The sequence below is a fragment of the Epinephelus lanceolatus genome, chromosome 2 (assembly GCF_041903045.1).
Source record: "Epinephelus lanceolatus isolate andai-2023 chromosome 2, ASM4190304v1, whole genome shotgun sequence".
Lineage (NCBI taxonomy): Eukaryota > Metazoa > Chordata > Actinopteri > Perciformes > Serranidae > Epinephelus > Epinephelus lanceolatus.
The window spans coordinates 9,968,301-9,987,312 of NC_135735.1; the positions used below are offsets into that span (position 1 = coordinate 9,968,301).

At 40.5% G+C, this 19,012-nt stretch overlaps 1 protein-coding gene across 1 annotated transcript in view; it reads left to right on the top strand.

The window, feature by feature from the left end:
* Positions 1-18,450, top strand: part of LOC117254774 (CD81 protein-like) — a 41,285-nt gene extending 22,835 nt beyond the window's left edge. The window contains exons 3-8 of the mRNA XM_033623178.2: positions 8,802-8,899; positions 10,028-10,102; positions 11,741-11,860; positions 12,834-12,929; positions 14,558-14,641; positions 16,074-18,450. Coding sequence (XP_033479069.1) covers positions 8,802-8,899; positions 10,028-10,102; positions 11,741-11,860; positions 12,834-12,929; positions 14,558-14,641; positions 16,074-16,136 — 536 coding nt within the window. The 3' untranslated portion in view covers positions 16,137-18,450. The remainder of the gene's footprint in view (positions 1-8,801; positions 8,900-10,027; positions 10,103-11,740; positions 11,861-12,833; positions 12,930-14,557; positions 14,642-16,073) is intronic.
* Positions 18,451-19,012: the final 562 nt, after the last annotated feature.

Below are 19,012 nucleotides of genomic sequence, written 5' to 3' on the forward strand. Positions count from 1 at the left end.
ACACACTAGCCCAGTGTAACAATAATCTGTGGTGCAGTTTCTTTCTCCAAGTGAGGATTAGAGTATAGGTCGTTCACATAATCTGATCGAAATTTATATATCTTTTTAAACACTTGAAGATCCACTCATTAAGGGTCTGTCATCCAAGAGAGAGAACGGTCAGAGTTGTCACAGTGAAATTTAAGGTGTGCTGATGGATTCACGTCGTCAACTCATGCATTGAGTAACATTACAAGTTAACGTTCCACCTTAAAAGTTGCCAACAGTCAGCCCAGTGAATTTTGCTTTATTTTCTCAGACTACAGCTGCAGCAAGAGGCAGCAAAACATCCATTATATTCAGAATAATAGTTTACTAATATATATCAAACTCTCCAGTACAGTATGAACAGTGGTTACATGAGCCTCAAAACCAGCCACAACTCAGCCCTGAGCAGAGTGACCGTCCTCTATTGACCAATCAGACTGCAGTGTTCACAGCTCCACCTTTTAGTACCAGATCTGTGTGCTAGGTACCCCAACAGAGGGGGGACCAAAAATGGGGACGGTACGGAACGGTTCCATTGGTACCACTGCACTGAACCGAACTGCTTGGTGGAAACGGGGCTAGAGACAGATAGCTAAGTTGACCTGTCTTCATGTACGTGTCTTGACACATCATGTTTCTATCAGACCTTTTTTTTTCTTTCACTGAAATGACAACAAGGTAAATATACTCAAGGGATCACAAATCAATCATCAAAATGTATAAAATCCCTATATATGATGTATATGTATAAATATGATGTTGCCAGCGAGTTAAGCTTAGAAACGAGGCTTTACGGGAACAGATGAAGGCAGATTCCGAGGGCCAAGCTAAATACAGCCTACCACAAATAAATGTCACATGACAAAAGTAATTAAATTACTTAATTTCAGCAAGTCACAAGACTGGAGCTCGTGATTGTAAGTTCTGATAAAGTCCTAACAGCTGTAACTACACATATTAAGTAACTGTAACTGTTTAGGTGGAGTGGGTCACCCGGTGAAACAAAATAGAAACTGTTTCAGATCTCTGGCAGCCATGTTCAGAGTCATATTTCATCTACACTAAATGAGCAGAGTAAGTAGAGCTTTAGGAAGTTATTACTTAGACTACTTGACTCACTTTCCTTCTGAGCAGCAAATCACATGGTCCTTGACTTGCTGAGGCATCTGCTGTCACTGGGAAATATGAGGGGATTCCCAGAAGAGTTAACATGAAACCAACATGACACATTGTGTTTGGCGGGAAGTCCCATAGCTGGACAGGGATTTCACACGCATCCAGTGGTTCACAGTTCCACCTCACAGGAATTGAGTCAGAGGAATATCCCCACTTCCCATGTAGATAAACTTCGTTGGAAATGTAAAAGATTTGTCCAGGAAGTGACGGAAACCTTGTTCAACTGTTAAATCTATTCAGGATGCAGAGTTTAGGTTAATTGCCATGTGCTGTTCATCACACAAACTATACTATAGCTTTCCAATTTTAAACCCCAGATTCACATTTCTAGGACTACAGTTAAGCCTGTTATAACTATCTGTGGAAAAAAGGAGAAAGAACAGTCTTCTTATGATTAGGGATGCACCAGTTTTTATTTGAACTGTTTTTATTTGGAGTTTCCATAACAAAAGACAGGGATGCACCAGTTTATTGGCCCAAGATCGATATCGGCAGATATTGGCCTTGTTGTCTGCTGTCAGCCTATTGGCAAATATTGGGACATTCATTGATGGGAGTGGCCGTTGTTTTTCTGTTGCGTCACATCAATTTTTTGAGCATGAGAACAGAGAGGGAATAATGATATATATCATAAGTAACTGCATGTGTCAGGTCGTCTTTGAGGTCTCTTTGGTGCCATACAGTGAGTTTATCTGTGAACAGCTGCCTGCTGAGACTGAAAATCAAAGTTAATAAGAGTGGAGTTTGTGGGCAAGAAATCAACAAGAGGATTAAGGTTTCTGTAGATAAGGGCAACTGCAGCCTGTTTCACCAACATGTAATTCAAAAGGTTAATAATCAGTTTCAAACATAAGTCTTACAAAGCTAGGGGGAGCTGATACAGTGCTGTAAGGTGGACCTTTTTAATTTTAAATAGGACTTTTTGATGCTCGTTGAATCTGTTATCAGACTCTTGGAGGACTGGAAGCAGCCTCTGCTGGACAACAAGTTCAAGATCTTTCAGTCTGGCAGCAAATGAATGATGTTTATTTGCTTATTTATTTGTTTATTTGAATCCCCATTAGTCACTACCAAGGAGGCAACTACTCTTCCTGGGGTCCACACAAGCAAACATTACGTCATAGTGTAAAACAAATATATAATTAAAAATCCAAGGCAAAAAGAAAAAATAACGAAAACAGGAAAACTAAAAACCTAGTATTCGTTTTATATGGTTGTTTCTACCATAATAAAATTGATGGTAAAGGATATTTGGCTGTTGACTGATTTAACTAATTCATTCTACAGAAGAATGCTTAGTACCAAATATAGAGGCAAAATAAAAACCCAAACCTGGATTACAACTTCTACATGTTACACTTGTCATACTGAATAAAACAAAGTCATTCGGTGTGGTGTTTACAGTTTAGTCTTCAGTGTTGACACGCTGTCTGCGGTTTGACAAGTCTTCCAGTGTCCTCCATGACATTCCATCTCAAAGGTCTTTTCCACTGCACCGATCTAAAGTCAGAATTTCTGACATCCTTATGTGGCTGGATTGCCGTTTTGATAATAAACAACCAAAATAAAACAGGGAAGAGGAAGCAGCAGAAAGGAAGGCTGCTTTCATTATATAATAAACAATAGTTGGATGACTTCCCTGAGTCGACTAAACGCATCTGGATAAAATATTTGGAGGTGTGTTGTTATTTAAGTTTAATCATAGTGAGGGAAACTCCACCTGGACTATACGATGTTTACAGCACAGAGCGGATGAACAAACACAATAGGCTGAATTTCAAGAACATAGGTTACTTTAAAGGTCCAGTGTGTAGGATTCAGGGGGAAATATATTGGCAGGAATGGAATTAAATTTATTCTCTTTAGTGTATGATGATGTATGATTTGTTACCTTTGAATGAGCCGTTTATGTCAACATAGGGAGCAGGTCCTTGTTTATGGAGATTGCCATGTTCGCTGACATGTTACTACATTAGCCTAGAACGAACAAACCAAACACTGGCTCTAGATAGGTTCATTTACATTTTCGTATCGGCCACCGTAGTTATAGTCTGAGTGGGTGGAAGTTCGCTGCATAGATCAGCCTCTCATTGGGCGGAACGAGCCACCCACTGAAGTCCCGCCCTATGACCTCCGGTTGTGTAGCAGTTTTCAACCTTTCAACACGTCCTTTTACACCAAAACCTGTTCCCCCCCCGGCAATATTTTTGCAAGTGCACCGTTGCTGTGGCACTGCCCAGAACGATTGTGATTGGTTGAAAGAAATACAACCAGCCGGGGCATTTTTTTCTCCAATCTCACAGTGAGAGTCGGCCCAGCCAGACCTTTCTTTTCTTGAGAAAGGTCTGGTGAGCGAGACTACTGTAATTAGAACCTCGTCTGCGGCGAGCAGGGTTGGAAAAACACTCGTTTGTAACATGAAACTGCTTCACTGAGTGTTGTTATCAGTGTAAATCACCTGGCCCATTTATTTTGGAGAGGAAGAGACCTCTGCTGATAATTCATCTCCCAGTAAAAACCTCCTGAACAATGATCACTGAAGGAATTCTAACCAGGAGAAGTCTGAGCTGACGACAATCTTCAGTCCTCACCGCTAGATGCCACTATATCCTCCTAAATCTGACACATCTTATCTTTAAAGTTCCCTTCAGACATGTTTTAAAGTATGTAAAAAATACTCTATTATTAATATTTTGTTTCACATAGTGTCCAACATAAAATTAAAAAAGAAAAACTCTGAAAGGAGGCCAGAAGGAGATCTACTCAATCAGATCCAGACAACCTTGAGGGGCTAAAAAATGAAGCTAACACAGATGAATATATTATGACATTATCAAGATATGAGACTATATATCGTCTCAGTTTCTGGATATCGTTGTATCGTGATATCGCATACATGATGAGTGCTTTTTTTTTTTGGTCGTTTAAAAGGCTGAATTACAGTAAAGTGATGTAAATGTATCAATTTACCAGACTTTGCCGTTATATTCACATTATGGATGATTATTGATTGAATATCTCGTTGCGTTTATATTTTCTGAAAAACAAACCAAAAAAAAAACAATCCCTATGAATTGTTGTCGCATCAGAGAGAGTATTTGGCCGGAAATATTGGTATGTTTGATTTTGTCTCCCAGTGCTAGCAATAATGAAGTGGTTTTGAGGAGATTTAAAAATATCAAGATTTAACAGCCTGCGCAGAAGTTCCAAAAACTGTAGTGTCTCAAATTGCCACTTGAGGCTCGTTCAAAAGGCGAGTCAATCCCCATAGACTCCAATGCTAAAATGCCCAACTCTACAGCAGAAATAAACATGTTAACAAACCTGGCACAAATAATGGTTTTGGACTCTACAGCTAATTTCAACAATCATAACAACGTACAGCAGGTGAAATTTTATATAACTCCCCCATTTACATTTTTAAAAAGGCTTACAAATTTCAGGGCGTGGCCGCTTTGATTGAATCAGATACACCTCTCTTCCTCAGATCCACCCTTTCATCCAAATATACCACGTTTAGCTTCAAAAATACAAGATGACGACAGCCAAAATGCCTAAACCAAGGCTTCAGAACAGGAGTCCACAAACCAATGGGCGACGTCATGGTAGCTACGTCCATTGTTTTCATACAGTCCGTGACCTCATCTTGCTGCTCCGGCATACATTTGCTTTTCACAGTTTAGGGAAGTGCACAGACATCGCCTTCTTCAATGGAGGAATGTGAAAACACCTCTAGTGACAAACTTTGCACAGATAGACGTCAGTATAGTCATAGTCAGATGTTTTAGAGGAGGTTAACAGAAGAAAAACACATTTTTGAGCAGTCTTTAGTATTTAGAGCACTCATTATAACAACAAATAGGTTTTTCTGTCTAAATACAATTCTAAAATAACATTAAATAGAATAATTAAGTGATGTAATATATTTTATGATTACTATAATATAAATTCCCCCCACTGTTTGATGATCCAATAAGCACTTGGGTTAAACTTACTGACACCTTGAGTAGTTATAAGAATTCATATCCAATACTAGATTTTACAAATTTGGGGGGTAGTCCTTATTACTAATTATTATTACTTAATAGCACATCATGTGGTCTTGAAATGTGAGATGATCCTGCCACACCTTGGGGTAATGCTGCAACGTTGAGAGTCACGCAATCCATCAGCTCCTCTTCAGAGCTGTAGCAGGGAGACGCAGGCAGCTGGGTGAATAGAAGCAGATACAGAGCATAATGGAAGAGGATCCATGAGACAATTAAATCAAGACAGACAGGAAAAGACATTTAAGTAAATGGAATTATTGAGAGCATAATTTCGAATGGCCAAATGCATTAAATAGAAAGGACAGATGGGCGGTGGCAAGAGAGGGAGCGACTGAGAGAGCCGAGGAGGGAGGGATGGAGGGAGGGAGGGAAGCTCTGTGTCAGGCTGGAGAGCCACAATATAAGAGATGGAGGGAGCACTTGGTCAGTCTCCAAGATATCGATTTATAAATTAGCCTTGGTGTGTGTGTGTGTGTGTGTGTGTGTGTGTGTGTGTGTGTGAGTGGCTCTGTGGGCAGAGAAGAGGTGGGGGATGTGGTGTGTGAGGTACGGGAGCAGTTAGTGGTCCACAATCTAATTATGTCTGAGCTGACAAGCAGGAGTAATGACGCTGGGCTGAACACAGAGAGCTTTACTCCCAGACTGGTGCGAGCACTATAAGCACAAAAATCTCTGCTGCCCACTAACATCAATATGAAAAATGATTCAGTTTGATAAATCGAGCTCGGGATCGTGTTATTTATGGAGCACCAAAGTGCTCAATATTAATTAAAGGAAAAAAATGATAATGAAATGAATAATCGTATCCTTAAAAGAGATCATATAAATCAAATAAGCAATTTTTTTTTTTTAAGTCCGCTAGTTATTAGGAAATGTTACTTTAGTATTTTTACTTTAGAACAGTTTTAGTTCATTTCTCTTACAAAACTTTGTTTTTATTTCCTTTTTCCAGCTGGGACCTTTTTTTATTTCATAATGTCACTTTTCATGACAGTGGGGTTGTTGCTGGCTGAAGGGAGGAGTCAGCGGGCTCGCTGCTGTCTTTGTTCTCCTCACAGAGCTGTGTGTCTTTTTCTGACGAACATCAAAACAGTGAAGATGTAACTCAGAACCGACTGGGGCTGTGCCACATCATCTTGTACCGGTGTAATTTTTAAAATGATATGAATGAAATGAAAATACTTGTATATTTCAACTTGTTGACATATTGACGTCATACTGTTACCCATGGCAACAACGAGCATGGCTTAAAGCAAAATTATTACCAATTCCACTGTGGTTCCAAAAAGAGGAGCAGCTTCAGTAGTGTGGAATAAACTGTGGCGTCCTGAATGTTTTATGAACAGCCCCGGACTTCTCAGACTCTTTTAGTGACTTGCTGCTCAGAGGAAACTCAGTCAGCGGCTCCTCTGGCAGCAGCACAGCGTCCCTCTCTTCTCTCGCCATGCGCGCACAGGAGTCGGTGTCATCAAGTGATTTTGTCATAAACCTTTGGTAATGTAAACCTACTCGACAAAAAACTCCATATATGTGAATGTGTGATAGTTGTGGTATCATAACAGCCTGTCACAGGTTACAGCGTGATGATTAGAGGAGAAATGGCAGAGCATAAAGGTCCAGGTGGAAAAAAAAACAACTCAGTCGTTTAGGATCCACCTGTTGATTTATATACATATAGATCCCAGGGGACATTTTTTGTATTTAGGAGCTGCTTTGTTGAACTGTTAATATTGTATACAGAATCTGAATCTCACTCTGAGTTACTGTTGTTGTTCACAAACTAAAGAAATCAGAGATCATTTTTGTTTATTTTTTATTGAATATTTGAAGGTAAACTGTAAAACATCACTTATTTTGTAGCAATTCTGTTTTCTTAATAATTTGTCATATCGTCAATCATTATCACAAAAATACCCTAAAATATCGTGATACTATTTTAAGGCCATATCACCCACCCCTCAAACTAACCCTTTACTACCCTTTGTGATAGTCCGTCAAGCAGCCATGTAGTTGTCACATCCTTGTTGGAGCTGATTTCTCAAATCATCATTCATTCATTCATTCATTCATTCATTCATGTATTTTACACAGTTTACTCATGTGTTTAACAATTATGTTGTTGTATTACAATAATAAAGTGTGAGCTGCTGAATAGCACGACTTCAATCCAAGGAGCTCTCAAATTCATTTTCCTTTTCACCACCTCTATGCTCTTTTTGTTTGTGAAAGCAACACCAATCATCATCTAGCGCTGACCTTTCTGAGCCTTTCATCTGCTCATGAACTCACCACCAATTAGCAGTTGACTTCTCAAACGTGTCCGCGCTTCCAACAGCATCCCCGCGCAGTGAAAACCAGATGTGGTCGCTGTAATAAATGACCTCACTCAGGGAAATCTCTGCATGCAGATTTTTTTCGTGTTTACTGCCGTGAGTGGAAACTGAACTACTGTACGGAAAAAACACATTTTACAGTCCAAACACAGGAAAGTCTTGGGTAATCGTTTATATTTATAGGACTTCAACTTGCAACAACAGCAAATTGGTCTTTAACGGAAGAGTGAGACAGAAGTGGGGTTTTTCTGCTGATTTAAGAGATGGTTTTCTCACGGGAATACATATTGTGGGATGTTCTGTATTTGTGCTTTGCTGTATTTATATTGAAAATCACAAACCACATTCCTCCCCTCCAGTGTCGTCTTTTCACCCAGCTCTCATCCTGCCTGACTCACCCAACATCAGACCTTTGACCGGAACTTTTATAAGCCTTTCACTTCCTTTTCTCAGCTGTTGGACTAAAAACGCCACTGAGTCAAGGTGCCCAGTAGCTCAGGGGTTAGAGTGGGCACCCCATGTATAAAGGCAGTGTCTTTGCTGCAGCAGCCACGGGTTTGTTTCCAGCCCATGGTCCTTCGCTTCATGTCGTCCCCTCTCTCAACCCCCCTCATGATTGAAACCATCCTGTCATTAAAGCCCAAAATAAAATAAAATTTAAAAAACAGTGAGTAAGATGGAGGGCAGACATCTGACTCTTTCACCCCTCTCCACCCTCAATAACATCCAATAATAACCTCCGAGCATCTAACACAGGAAACATATTCAAGTGTGTCAGAGGAGAGATAAAACAAGTGCAACGCCAGATTTATGTCCTGGATAAAAGTTAAACTGTGTAAGTGTGAAGACCAAACAACTTCCTTTGAGAATAACTGGAACATGACTCACTTTATTTGACTGGCATAAAAACAAGACTGCGCCTTCTGCTGTCCATTAGGCATTGTTGCATGCGGGTATTAAAACAGGGGCGGAGGATTCTTCCACAGCTTCAAAGCCACAGTGGCTTTAAAGACTTTTACTGGTTTACATTTTTCTAATGGGTGTTTACATTAAGTTGTTTGTCTCTCAGGAGCAGAATGACTCTGAAAGCATGTTGAGTATGCAGCTAAGTACGCTGGGTGTCCCCGCAGCATTCCTGACAGCCTGCTTATTTCTACTTGTTAATGTATGTGTGTTTCCATGAATATTAATCAGTCAATCTATCCTGTCTGTCCAGGTGTCCACATCCTGATTGCTGTCGGCGCAGTGATGATGGTGGTTGGTTTCCTTGGCTGCTATGGCGCCATCCAGGAGTCCCAGTGTCTATTAGGAACTGTGAGTCACACCTTGATTAGCGCTACGGAGCTGTACTATGTTTTTATTTTGTTTTGTTTATCGTGTGTACACATAAATAGAATATGCATACTGCACGTGTACATGCAGGTGACACAGTACCAGTGATTTTACACTATGCCACTGATCAAGAGGTGGCAGTAACATGCTGAGATAGGCTGCAGTGTGTCAGCAAATGCAGGGAAAAAGCCCCTTTTACACTGCATGTTCAAGATGGAAATATTGCGCTGTTATTCTGCCTCGCCGTTGTATATAAAAGGTTGAATTGTGGAATGGGGGACAGAGTTGTCTCGCCTTTAAGGCGGCATCGGTAGTAGTAACAGCACCTAATTGACCTCTATATAAACGAAACAGCCGGCAGGACAGCATCATGGGCAGCGCGGGTATGACATGACCCACTGCGGGAGATTTAAAAAGTAGCTGTAGCAGTTGGCAGCTAATTTAAAGAAGATGAAAAGCAGGCACAAAGACAGTGAGATTAAGGAGCTCCTTACTTTGCTGAGGATGAGATCAGCCGCCATATAACAGGGACAGTATATGATTATTATTGCCATGTTAAGCCATTGTTACTGTTTAGAAAGTGCTGCCAATGCGTATATTTCATGTCACATATACTCTCTGTTTAGAGGCCTCGCCCGGAGAGTTTATTTTACAGAGGCGTAATACGGCGCCCATCCATCCATGAGATGTACCAGCTCATGTACATAGCCCATTTCGGCCATGACAGATAGCAGAGGAGACACAGAAGCGCCACCTGTTGCAGGGTTTATTTATGTCTTTTTAATAATGTGTTAATGATAAAGGATGTAAACTTGCTTTGGTTTGTCAGTTTTAAAAAAAGGTTTCAGGGTAGCTCAAACTTGTGTCCACGAGTTGAGACCTGATGTGAGATTTGATCATAGACTGTACGCCCAGTTCTCTGTCGCACATTTGTTTTGTGAATGAGGACCTCTGTGTTTTGTTGAGTAACACTGATTGTAAATAAAACTTTTGTTTGTTTTTGAGGAAACTCCACAGGGCATCTTTAACCTTATAAAACCTCTCACATTAAAAGTAAAACCTTTGTTAGCTGAATCCTTACACAGAATATGTTTCTCTTCTGTCCTGCAGTTCTTCGCCTGCCTGGTCATCCTGTTCGCCTGCGAAGTTGCAGCTGGAATCTGGGGCTTCATGCACAGAGACACTGTAAGACCACAAACACACACACTAGAAGCTAAAATATGCAGCACTGAGCCCAAAGGTGCAGTAAATACCTCTACAGGCTTTGTTTAAATACACTGAAAGTAAGCCTCAGAAAATCAGGACCCTCATTTGTTTAAGGTGTTTTCAGCTATTCTGGTGTATCGAGTCTGAATTTGCCCGTTAGACTTAGAAGTTCCTTCAGGTCCAATGTTTGGAGCTCTTTGATTTTATGCAAAATTAGGTTTGTTGCTAATCTAAGCCGCAGTGACTGTGATGTTGTTAAAACACCTTGTTTGCATCAGATGGTGTTTTGTTTGTGTCTTTTTTAAGATGTTTTAATGTCTTAAACAAGGTGCAGTAACTGCTGTGGAGGCGTGTCATGCCAATCACTGGTTGAGAAAGATGTGGTAAAATAAGTCATCATTAGCTTCATTTATATGCACAGATACTTTAAGACACAGTTTTTGTATGTAGTGTCATTATAGAGCTAAACATCTGTTGTTGTTTTTTCAAAAAATAAATAACCAGTGATCTTTGAAAAACCCAGAAAGTCATTTAACGACACTTCCTGTTGTTCAGACGGTATTTCCAGAATCCTCAAAGACTCTTTTGACTAGGGCTGGGCGATATGACCACAATCTCATATCCTGATATAGGTCATCTCATATCCCGATAACGATACCTATCCCGATATGGTGATGGGGTTCCTAATAGGTAACGGTCCAAAAGTGGGTGGCAGGTCTGTTCTGTGACTTACAATCATGTCAAGTTTGTTAATGACACACTTTATTTTAAGTACAGTGAATTTGCGGCACAAAGGGTTTTTTTGTGCCATTTCCTGCTGCAGAGTGACTGAATAACAGACAGCTACTTGACAGAGACAGGAAACTAGCTCGAGGACATGGCCAAACAAAAGTATGATGCTGAATGATCTAATGACTAAGGAGAAATCCGGACCCTGGGGCTGAACCAGTTGGGAACCACTGGTCTAGACCTTTTTTGCAGCATAACTTCTTGACTTATTGTTATTATTATCAATATTATTTCCTTTTCTTTGTATTTGTGTTGTGTAAGTTTGAGAATGACTAAACTAAACATGCAGTGAGTAATTTAATGTAAAAATGGTCATTTTGCGAGTAAGGTAGGGTTTGGGTTTCACTGGTTATTTACTGTAAAAAAAACAAATGCTGCGCTCTGTGACTAGAGTGTAATAGTGATAAATGAGAAGTTCAAACTGGGGCTACTTGAATGACAGAGAAGAGGAGAGGAAGTTGTCTCAGTGACTATGTGGAAGGTAAAAGTTGAACCAGGCTCAACTTTCCCCTCAAATGTGAGTCATCCCACACAGTGTCTGTGTGTGTTATGGCGGCGGATATTCCTTGAAACTCATAGATCGATTACACATCCCGGCTTTCCTGATACAACATGCACACACCAACACAACTTTAGTTTTTTAACGCAGAGTCGATTTTGGTATGAATGCCCTCTAACTTTAACTTTCATGTCATTTGATGCTTCATGTTGAGCACCTCTGTCCTGTCTTTTTTTCAAAGCATATATTAAAACTGACTGATGAAGTTATCAAGTAACAACATAATGTTTGAGGCTGAGCCCATAGAAACGTCTCTGTTTGTATTTTAGGTGTCAAAGGAGATGATCAACTACTATGACTCCGTGTACGATAAGTTTGCAACAGACACCGCCCTGAACCAGGAGAGCGCAAAGGCTACCGCCTCTGTGCTCAAGGTCTTCCACGAGACGGTACGAACATGCTCTGTGAAATGATCATTTGTTTTGTTTGTATGGTTCAAATGTAACTTAAATTAGTTCCTCACAAGAAACATTTGAAATGTGAATTGAGAATAGAGAATATATTCCGCAAACCAGCTTGCCCACTTCGGAACTCTCATAAGAAAAAATAGACACCTTGTATGAAGTTTTAACAGACCACTGTATAAAAAAATGCAGAATGCAAGTTGTTAAATGGACATCTGACAATGTGAAGTCTGAACAGTTTATAGGTTTGACACGTGTATGATAAATAAAAAGGCAAGCGTGAGTAAGGGTTGAAAACTATGAGTCCGTCAGAAGAGCTCTCTAAAGGCCCTGACACTAAGCCAACTGTCAATGTTGGGCCATTGGTGAGCGTCTGTCATCCTAGTCGGTGCAGTGTGTCCTGCCCAGTTTGCCCTTGTTGGCACTAGCTGGCTTGTTTTCTGTCGATTCATTATATTGAGTCGGCGTCGGCGACAGCAGAGCCTGATGGTGAATGAAATCACTCTGATGGCAGTTCAGCTCAGCACTTAAGACAGACAGAACTGAGGAAAGTAAACAAAGAGATAAAGTCAAGAGGGAGAGAGGTCGAAACAAACTCATTATATAAGGTAAGATTGTTTTTCTTTTGCAAATGAGCACTTGAGCAGAAATGTTTTATGATAGTTTGTGTTGCTGTTCACTGGTGCACGGTAAATTGCCCTGTTTTTTCTTCTTACTGGCTAACTAGCGTCAAGAGGCTCTTGTGGTTTTCCCTTTTTGAATGACAAATACAGACTACCACCATCTCCTGGTGTGGAGGGGTATTTACTAGTCTTTTTGGCGGAGACACAGACGCACAGCTTTCGTCACCGCTAGTCCTCTTAAGTCAGTTTGGTGTTTCTGGGCCTTAACAACATATATACTGAACAGAGTGTGTGCAGAGGACGAGGATCATCACTGTGTTGTTTTTGTGTTTCAGCTGAGCTGCTGTGGGAAAGGCAAGGGGACCTCCGTATTCTCAAAGTTATCAGACGCATTAGGCCTGACTGACATCTGCCCCAAGTCTAAAACAGATGTAAGTGCACTCATCCATCTCAGCACTTCCATTAGCACTGTCACGCTTCAGCAGCTTGGCCACACTTCATGGTTGTTTTCACATCATAGCTGGATGAAAGCAACACACACGTTTTGAGTAGGTAAGTCAGACCCAGTAATGACAGTAACACAACCAGGATTACATTAACCATCATTCAGAAGGTTATACAATACCATGTCATCACAGAGTAACATTTTATCTCCTTGGTAACAGATATAAAAGCAAGAGGGTCCAAGTTCAGGGTGTAATGTTATGAGACAGTAGTACGTCCTGATTGTGTGCATACTGCATGCAACAGTACGTACTTTATAAGGGTAGATGCTACCTACTAAAAGTAAAAAGAGAAAGCATGCAATCTGGAAAGCAACACTGAATGTCTTTGACCTTTGACTCCTCAGACTGCATTAAAAACAAAGACATTGTGGTATAAAGGATATTACTACATGGGCTTTGGAACACTTTGGAAAACCACTGTCAGTGAACATGGCTCATCGCTGCATATACAAAGTTAAGACTCTACCATGCAAAGTGGCAGCCAGATATAAACAACATCTAGAAACACAGCTGATTTCTCTGAGGCTGAGTCCACGTTTCAAATTGTTTTTGGAAATCATCGATGTCGTGTCCTCTGAGCTAAAGAGGAAATGAACCATCCAGATTGTTACCAGCTCAGTGTTCAAAAGGCAGAATTTGTGATGGTATGGGGGTGTGTTAGTGCCCCTGGCATCGTGGGTAACTTGCACATTATGAAGAACAAAATACCCCAGGCCCCAGACTGCTGAGCAGCTGAAGTCATATATAAAGCAAGAATGAGGAAGAATTTCACTTTTAAAACTTCAACAGTTTGTTTCCGTAGTTCTCAACTACTTGCTGGGTGTTGCTTAAAGAAAAGATGATGTAACACAGTGGTAAACATGCCACTGTCCCAACTGTTTTGGAACATGTTGCAGGTATCGAATTCAGAAGAAGTGCGCAGTTCTTGTAACAATTAAATAAAGTTTATCAGTTTGAAAATAAAACATCTTGTCTTTGGACTGTATTCAATTAAGTATAGGTCAAGAAGCATCTACAAATCATTACATTCTTTTTTTATTTTTGTTTTACACAGCATCCCAACATCAAAACAACATCTGTGATGCAGAGAATCACTGAAGGCTGTATTTAGGGTTGGAGCCTCAAGACAGTTGCTTAAATCTCAGCTGAGAAATATGCAGGGGAAGTTACCGGTACTTGTGACTTGTGCTTCTGAGGGACCTTCACTTGATTTCTTGGCAGCACATTGACATTACTGAAATGACCTGAGTCCAGTCCAAGCCTCCAGGTTGCCAGGATTGTCTTGTGTTTGGTTTTCTGGAACTGATGTTTTCCAGTGGATTTAGCCAATAGTTTTAGGAGAAGCAGCAGCGGCCTTCACTTCCAAAGAAATCAGTGGATTGATTAAAAGGACTGGGGTGTAATCGTAACAGACTAAAGGTTACTGGAAAATAAAATTTAAAATAAATGCAAGTTGTAATGATGTTTTCCTCCTCTGCATGTTTGAATTGAAATCTATAGACTTATAAACACGACTTTGTCCAGAAATATCAGTTGTTATTTTCTCTTTGCAGGATTGCCACACGAGGATCAATGAATTGTTCTCAGAGAAGATCTACCTGATCGGTATCGCCGCTCTGGTGGTTGCAGTTATTATGGTGAGAACATGAAGCTGGACATTCAATGACGTGGTGTTTTTCTTTCTTGTACTTACGAAAAGAATACAGAAGATGTCGTAACATGACCACCATAACATGGGACAGTAGATACTCAGTTCAGTGTGTGACCATGATCCTTCTTTTGATCAGAACGTTGTTTATTTCAGTCTTCATTTCGCCAGTTTTAGTACTTTAGTACTGAGTGAAGATTCTAATCTTCACTCAGTACACTCATTCACTCATTGTTAATGCAGTAGCTGACAAGGACACTGTAAAAGATCAGGAAGCAGGATACAGTGGCAGTTTCAGCAAATATGACAAAAAGCTAGTTATCTACTGTCGTTTTAAAGCCTGGACTTTTGGAAGGAAATTGAATTTATGTATTCCTTTGAGCTTTACAGTGGCGTGCAAAGGTTTGGGCGTCCCTGGTCACAATTTTGTTTACTGTGAATAGTAATATGAAGATGAGCCGATCTCCAAAAGGCATTAAGTCAAAGATGACACATGCTTTTCAACATTTTATGCCAGATCAGTGTATTAATTTTGTTTTGTAAGATTTTAGGGCGAAAAAACAAAAGGAGCACCATGCAAATGTTTGGGCACCATGACATTTGAGCTCTCAGACGACTTTTACCAGGATCTCGGACCTTAATTAGCTTGTTAGGACTCTGGCTTGTTCACAATCGTCGTTAGGAAAGGCCAGGTGATGCAAATTTCAAAGCTTTATAAATACTCTGACTCCTGAAACCTTGTTCCAATAATCAGGAGCCATGGGCTCCTCTAAACAGCTGCCTAGCACTCTGAACACTAAAATAACCGATGCCCACAAAGCAGGAGAAGACTATAAGAAGATAGCAAAGTGTTTTCAGGTAGCTGTTTCCTCCGTTTGTAATATTATTAAGAAATGGCAGTTAACAGGAGCTGTGGAGGTCAAGATGAGGTCTGGAAGGCCAGGAGAACTTTATGAGAGAGCTGCTCCTAGGATAAAGGCAAATCAAAATCGCCTTTTGACTGCAAAAGACCTGCAGGAAGATTTATCAGACTCTGGAGTGGTGGTGCACTGTTCTACTGTGACACCTGTACAAATATGATCTTCATGGAACGTCCTCTTTGCTTCAGGCCCTTTTCCTTTTTTGCTTTTTTTTAAGACTGTAAAAGATTGAAATTAAAAAATAATCTTGCCTAAAATATTGAAGAAATGTTCATCTTTAACTTTTTGCCTTTCGGGGATCAGTTCATCTTCTACTGACTTAACTATTCACAGTAAGCAAAATTTGCCCAAACTTTTGCACGCCTCTCTATTTGGCTGTTGGTAAATCAAACTTAGACTGACTATATTTGCTGGAACTGCCAACTCTGCTCCTGTGACATCACATTTTCACTGAGGATAAGAATCTAATCAGCACTTCTCTGCTTGTGTCTGCCCTCCCAGATCTTCGAGATGATCTTCAGCATGGTGTTGTGCTGCGGGATCCGCAACAGCCCGGTGTACTAAAGCGACGGGCCACCAGCCTGCTCGCCAATGAAGGAAGGATGACCTCTCCGTCTCCGTCTCATTCTTTTCCTTTTCTTTTATAAGCAGGAAACGTTGCATATATTGCTTGCTGGATTTAGTCAGCTCTTTGAGAAGACAACGTAAACCATCCTCCATTGAGCATTTTAATTACACTGTCAACTATTTTTTTGTTAGTCACAGATGCTGTTATGCATATTTGACCAGTGCTATCCTAACCTGATATGTAGATATTATATCACACTGTCACACATGAATGACATTCACCAGTTTCGGTGCTCTAATCCTTTAGTGACGCATTAGTTGTTTACTGCTTCCTTGCCTATGAACATGCTCTTATATTCTTTGTTTTATGGATGTTTTTTTTTTCACTGTTTTATGTATAAACTGTATATAAATATATATATTAACAGTGCTTTATGACTGCCTAAGCATGGAAATTGTATTACAGTAGATCCTTCTCCTGTATTCTTCCTGCACTCTCTGCTTGTTTGTCTTGCTCTAGACTGAACCAGATGATGGTGTATACGACCGGCACTAGTGAAGCACTAGTGTCACTAGTGTTGGCTTCACCATGCCACATAGAGGTGAACACACACGAACACACGTCCCTGTCCTACAGACCATTGTCTTGGTTCACACCCACACTGCTGTGTGATGTCTGTAGGAACTGACTAAAGAAGGAATCTCAGTTATTCTTGGAAGCTGGAACCAAAGTCAAAGTGACCTGATGTCTGTCATTTTGGCCCTCTGGAATTATTCGTTGATCTGTCTTTAGCTGTTTGTCATTCATCATGTGTCCAAAATTGTCTGAGTGCTCAGTTGCATAAAACGTTTAAGGAAAGTGTTTCCCTCAGTAGTTGTCTTTAGATTATCCTGAGATATAATGAAGTCAATTCAGACGTAGGAGTAACCACCTACATCTCAAATTTTGTCAAAAGCCTTAATTGTGTAGTTAAAAAAAGGCTTTTCGTTGTGAGTATTGAACATGTAATGTCTGATTTTCCCAAACAACAACAAGAGTAGCCAGGACGGAAACGTAACTAGCTTTTCCTGGACTGAGAAGTCATTATTTCATCTTAGGAATTTGTTTAAAATTTCTGGAAACCTCCTTTGGTGCATTTTTTATGTGAGAAACCATAACATTAAGATGAATCTAAAAACTTAGAGGTTTTATACAACTGTGCCCTTATTTGTGGAGGCAGCTCACTTAACACTCAAACCATTTCTCCCAAATCAGAAAAGTCCAATTGAAATATGACCCATAATGTTTGGCTGACACTCCTGTTGCGTCCATGTTTTGGTCTTGCGCTTTTTTCCACCAAACGTTGACCATTACCACATCGGCCAACTGTTCCTGGTTGGTGAAAGTCCAGCCCGTATTCAGTGTAACGGCAGAAAGAGTCTTGGTTTGGTGTTCTGAATCTGGGTTGCCTTGTCTGGTTGAGTCTAGTCCTGTTTCGTCTGACCTGGTTGTGTCATTGTACTCGCCCTCTGGCTTCACAGCCTACTAACCCTTCCTCGTTGTCCCCATTCATGTAATTGCTCCCAGTGCAGGGCAAGAACAGGGTGAAAGCAGCTCGTCTGTCCCGAGCCACCCAGTGGTTAGCACCAAGCTTGTTACCCCCTTGCTTATGTTGCTTGGCTGTTGGTTTGGCCCTGTATGCACCCCCGAACAGTTTAAGCTAGTGTGTTTGCGTGCACATACAGAACAGGGGCAGACACAAAATCATGAACACCAGTGCAGTTGAATCAAACTATGTGCGAGATGAATGGAGGCCCATTCCTGCCAGAAAGACTAATTAATGAAAAACTAGTAACGATTAAAGAAGATTTATGAGGGATGCAGGGACTTCTGGAATCCCCCTCAAACCACAAGTTAGGGCAACCCAGTTGCCAGAATAAGTCTTGGTGTTATAAGTTTCTGCAAATGCAGATGTTACATTTATACATCTCATATATAGTTGATTTGTTGTAACTTTCAATTTTATGTTGTGACCACACTGTGGTTAACAGGGTTTAGGCACAAAAAACATGGCAGGAAATGTATTGACCTTTCAATTAAAACAAAAACAAAAAAAATTGTTGTTTAAAAAACAGCTGGGAAAGTCCCGACCTTCTGTTAAAAAATACCCACTTTTGTCGCTATAGTCGCAATTTGCAACTACGAACATGGCCGGAAATGTCCCGACCTTCCGTTAAAAAATACCCACTTTTGTCGCTACAATCATCGGTGGAAATGTCCCTACCTCATGTTTTTTTTTTAAACTTGTAGCTAACAACACAGCTGGAACACAGCTCATGGCTGAAAATATCCCAACCTCCCGTTAAAAAATACCCACTTTTGTCATTGTGATCATGGCTGGAAAAGTCCCGACTTTGCGTTAAAAAATACCCACTTTTGTCGCTGCAATCTTCAGTGGAAGTGTCCCTACCTCTTTTTTTTTGTTTTGTTTTTTGTTTTGTTTTTTTACTTTCTTCTAGCTTTTAGTTAAAAAACACAGCTGGAAATGTCCCAACCTTGCGTTAAAAAAATACCCACTTTTGTCGCTGCGATCATGGCTGGAAATGTCCCAACCTCCCCTTAAAAAATACCCACTTTTGTCACTGCGAACATGGCTGGAAATGTCCCAACCTCCTGTCAAAAATGACCTGCTTTTGCTGTTCGTTGGTCTGGAACAGTGGTTGCTGGTGTCTCACCTAGGCGTCACATCATGCACCATCCCCTCCTGATGAGAAACTCGTTTCACGTGTAATCTGAACTACATAACTTTAGAAAGTGTTGATATGAAATGTAACATAGCTGTGGTGTGCAAAAAACTTACATCATTGTATTCTGGTAACTGGGCTGCTTATAG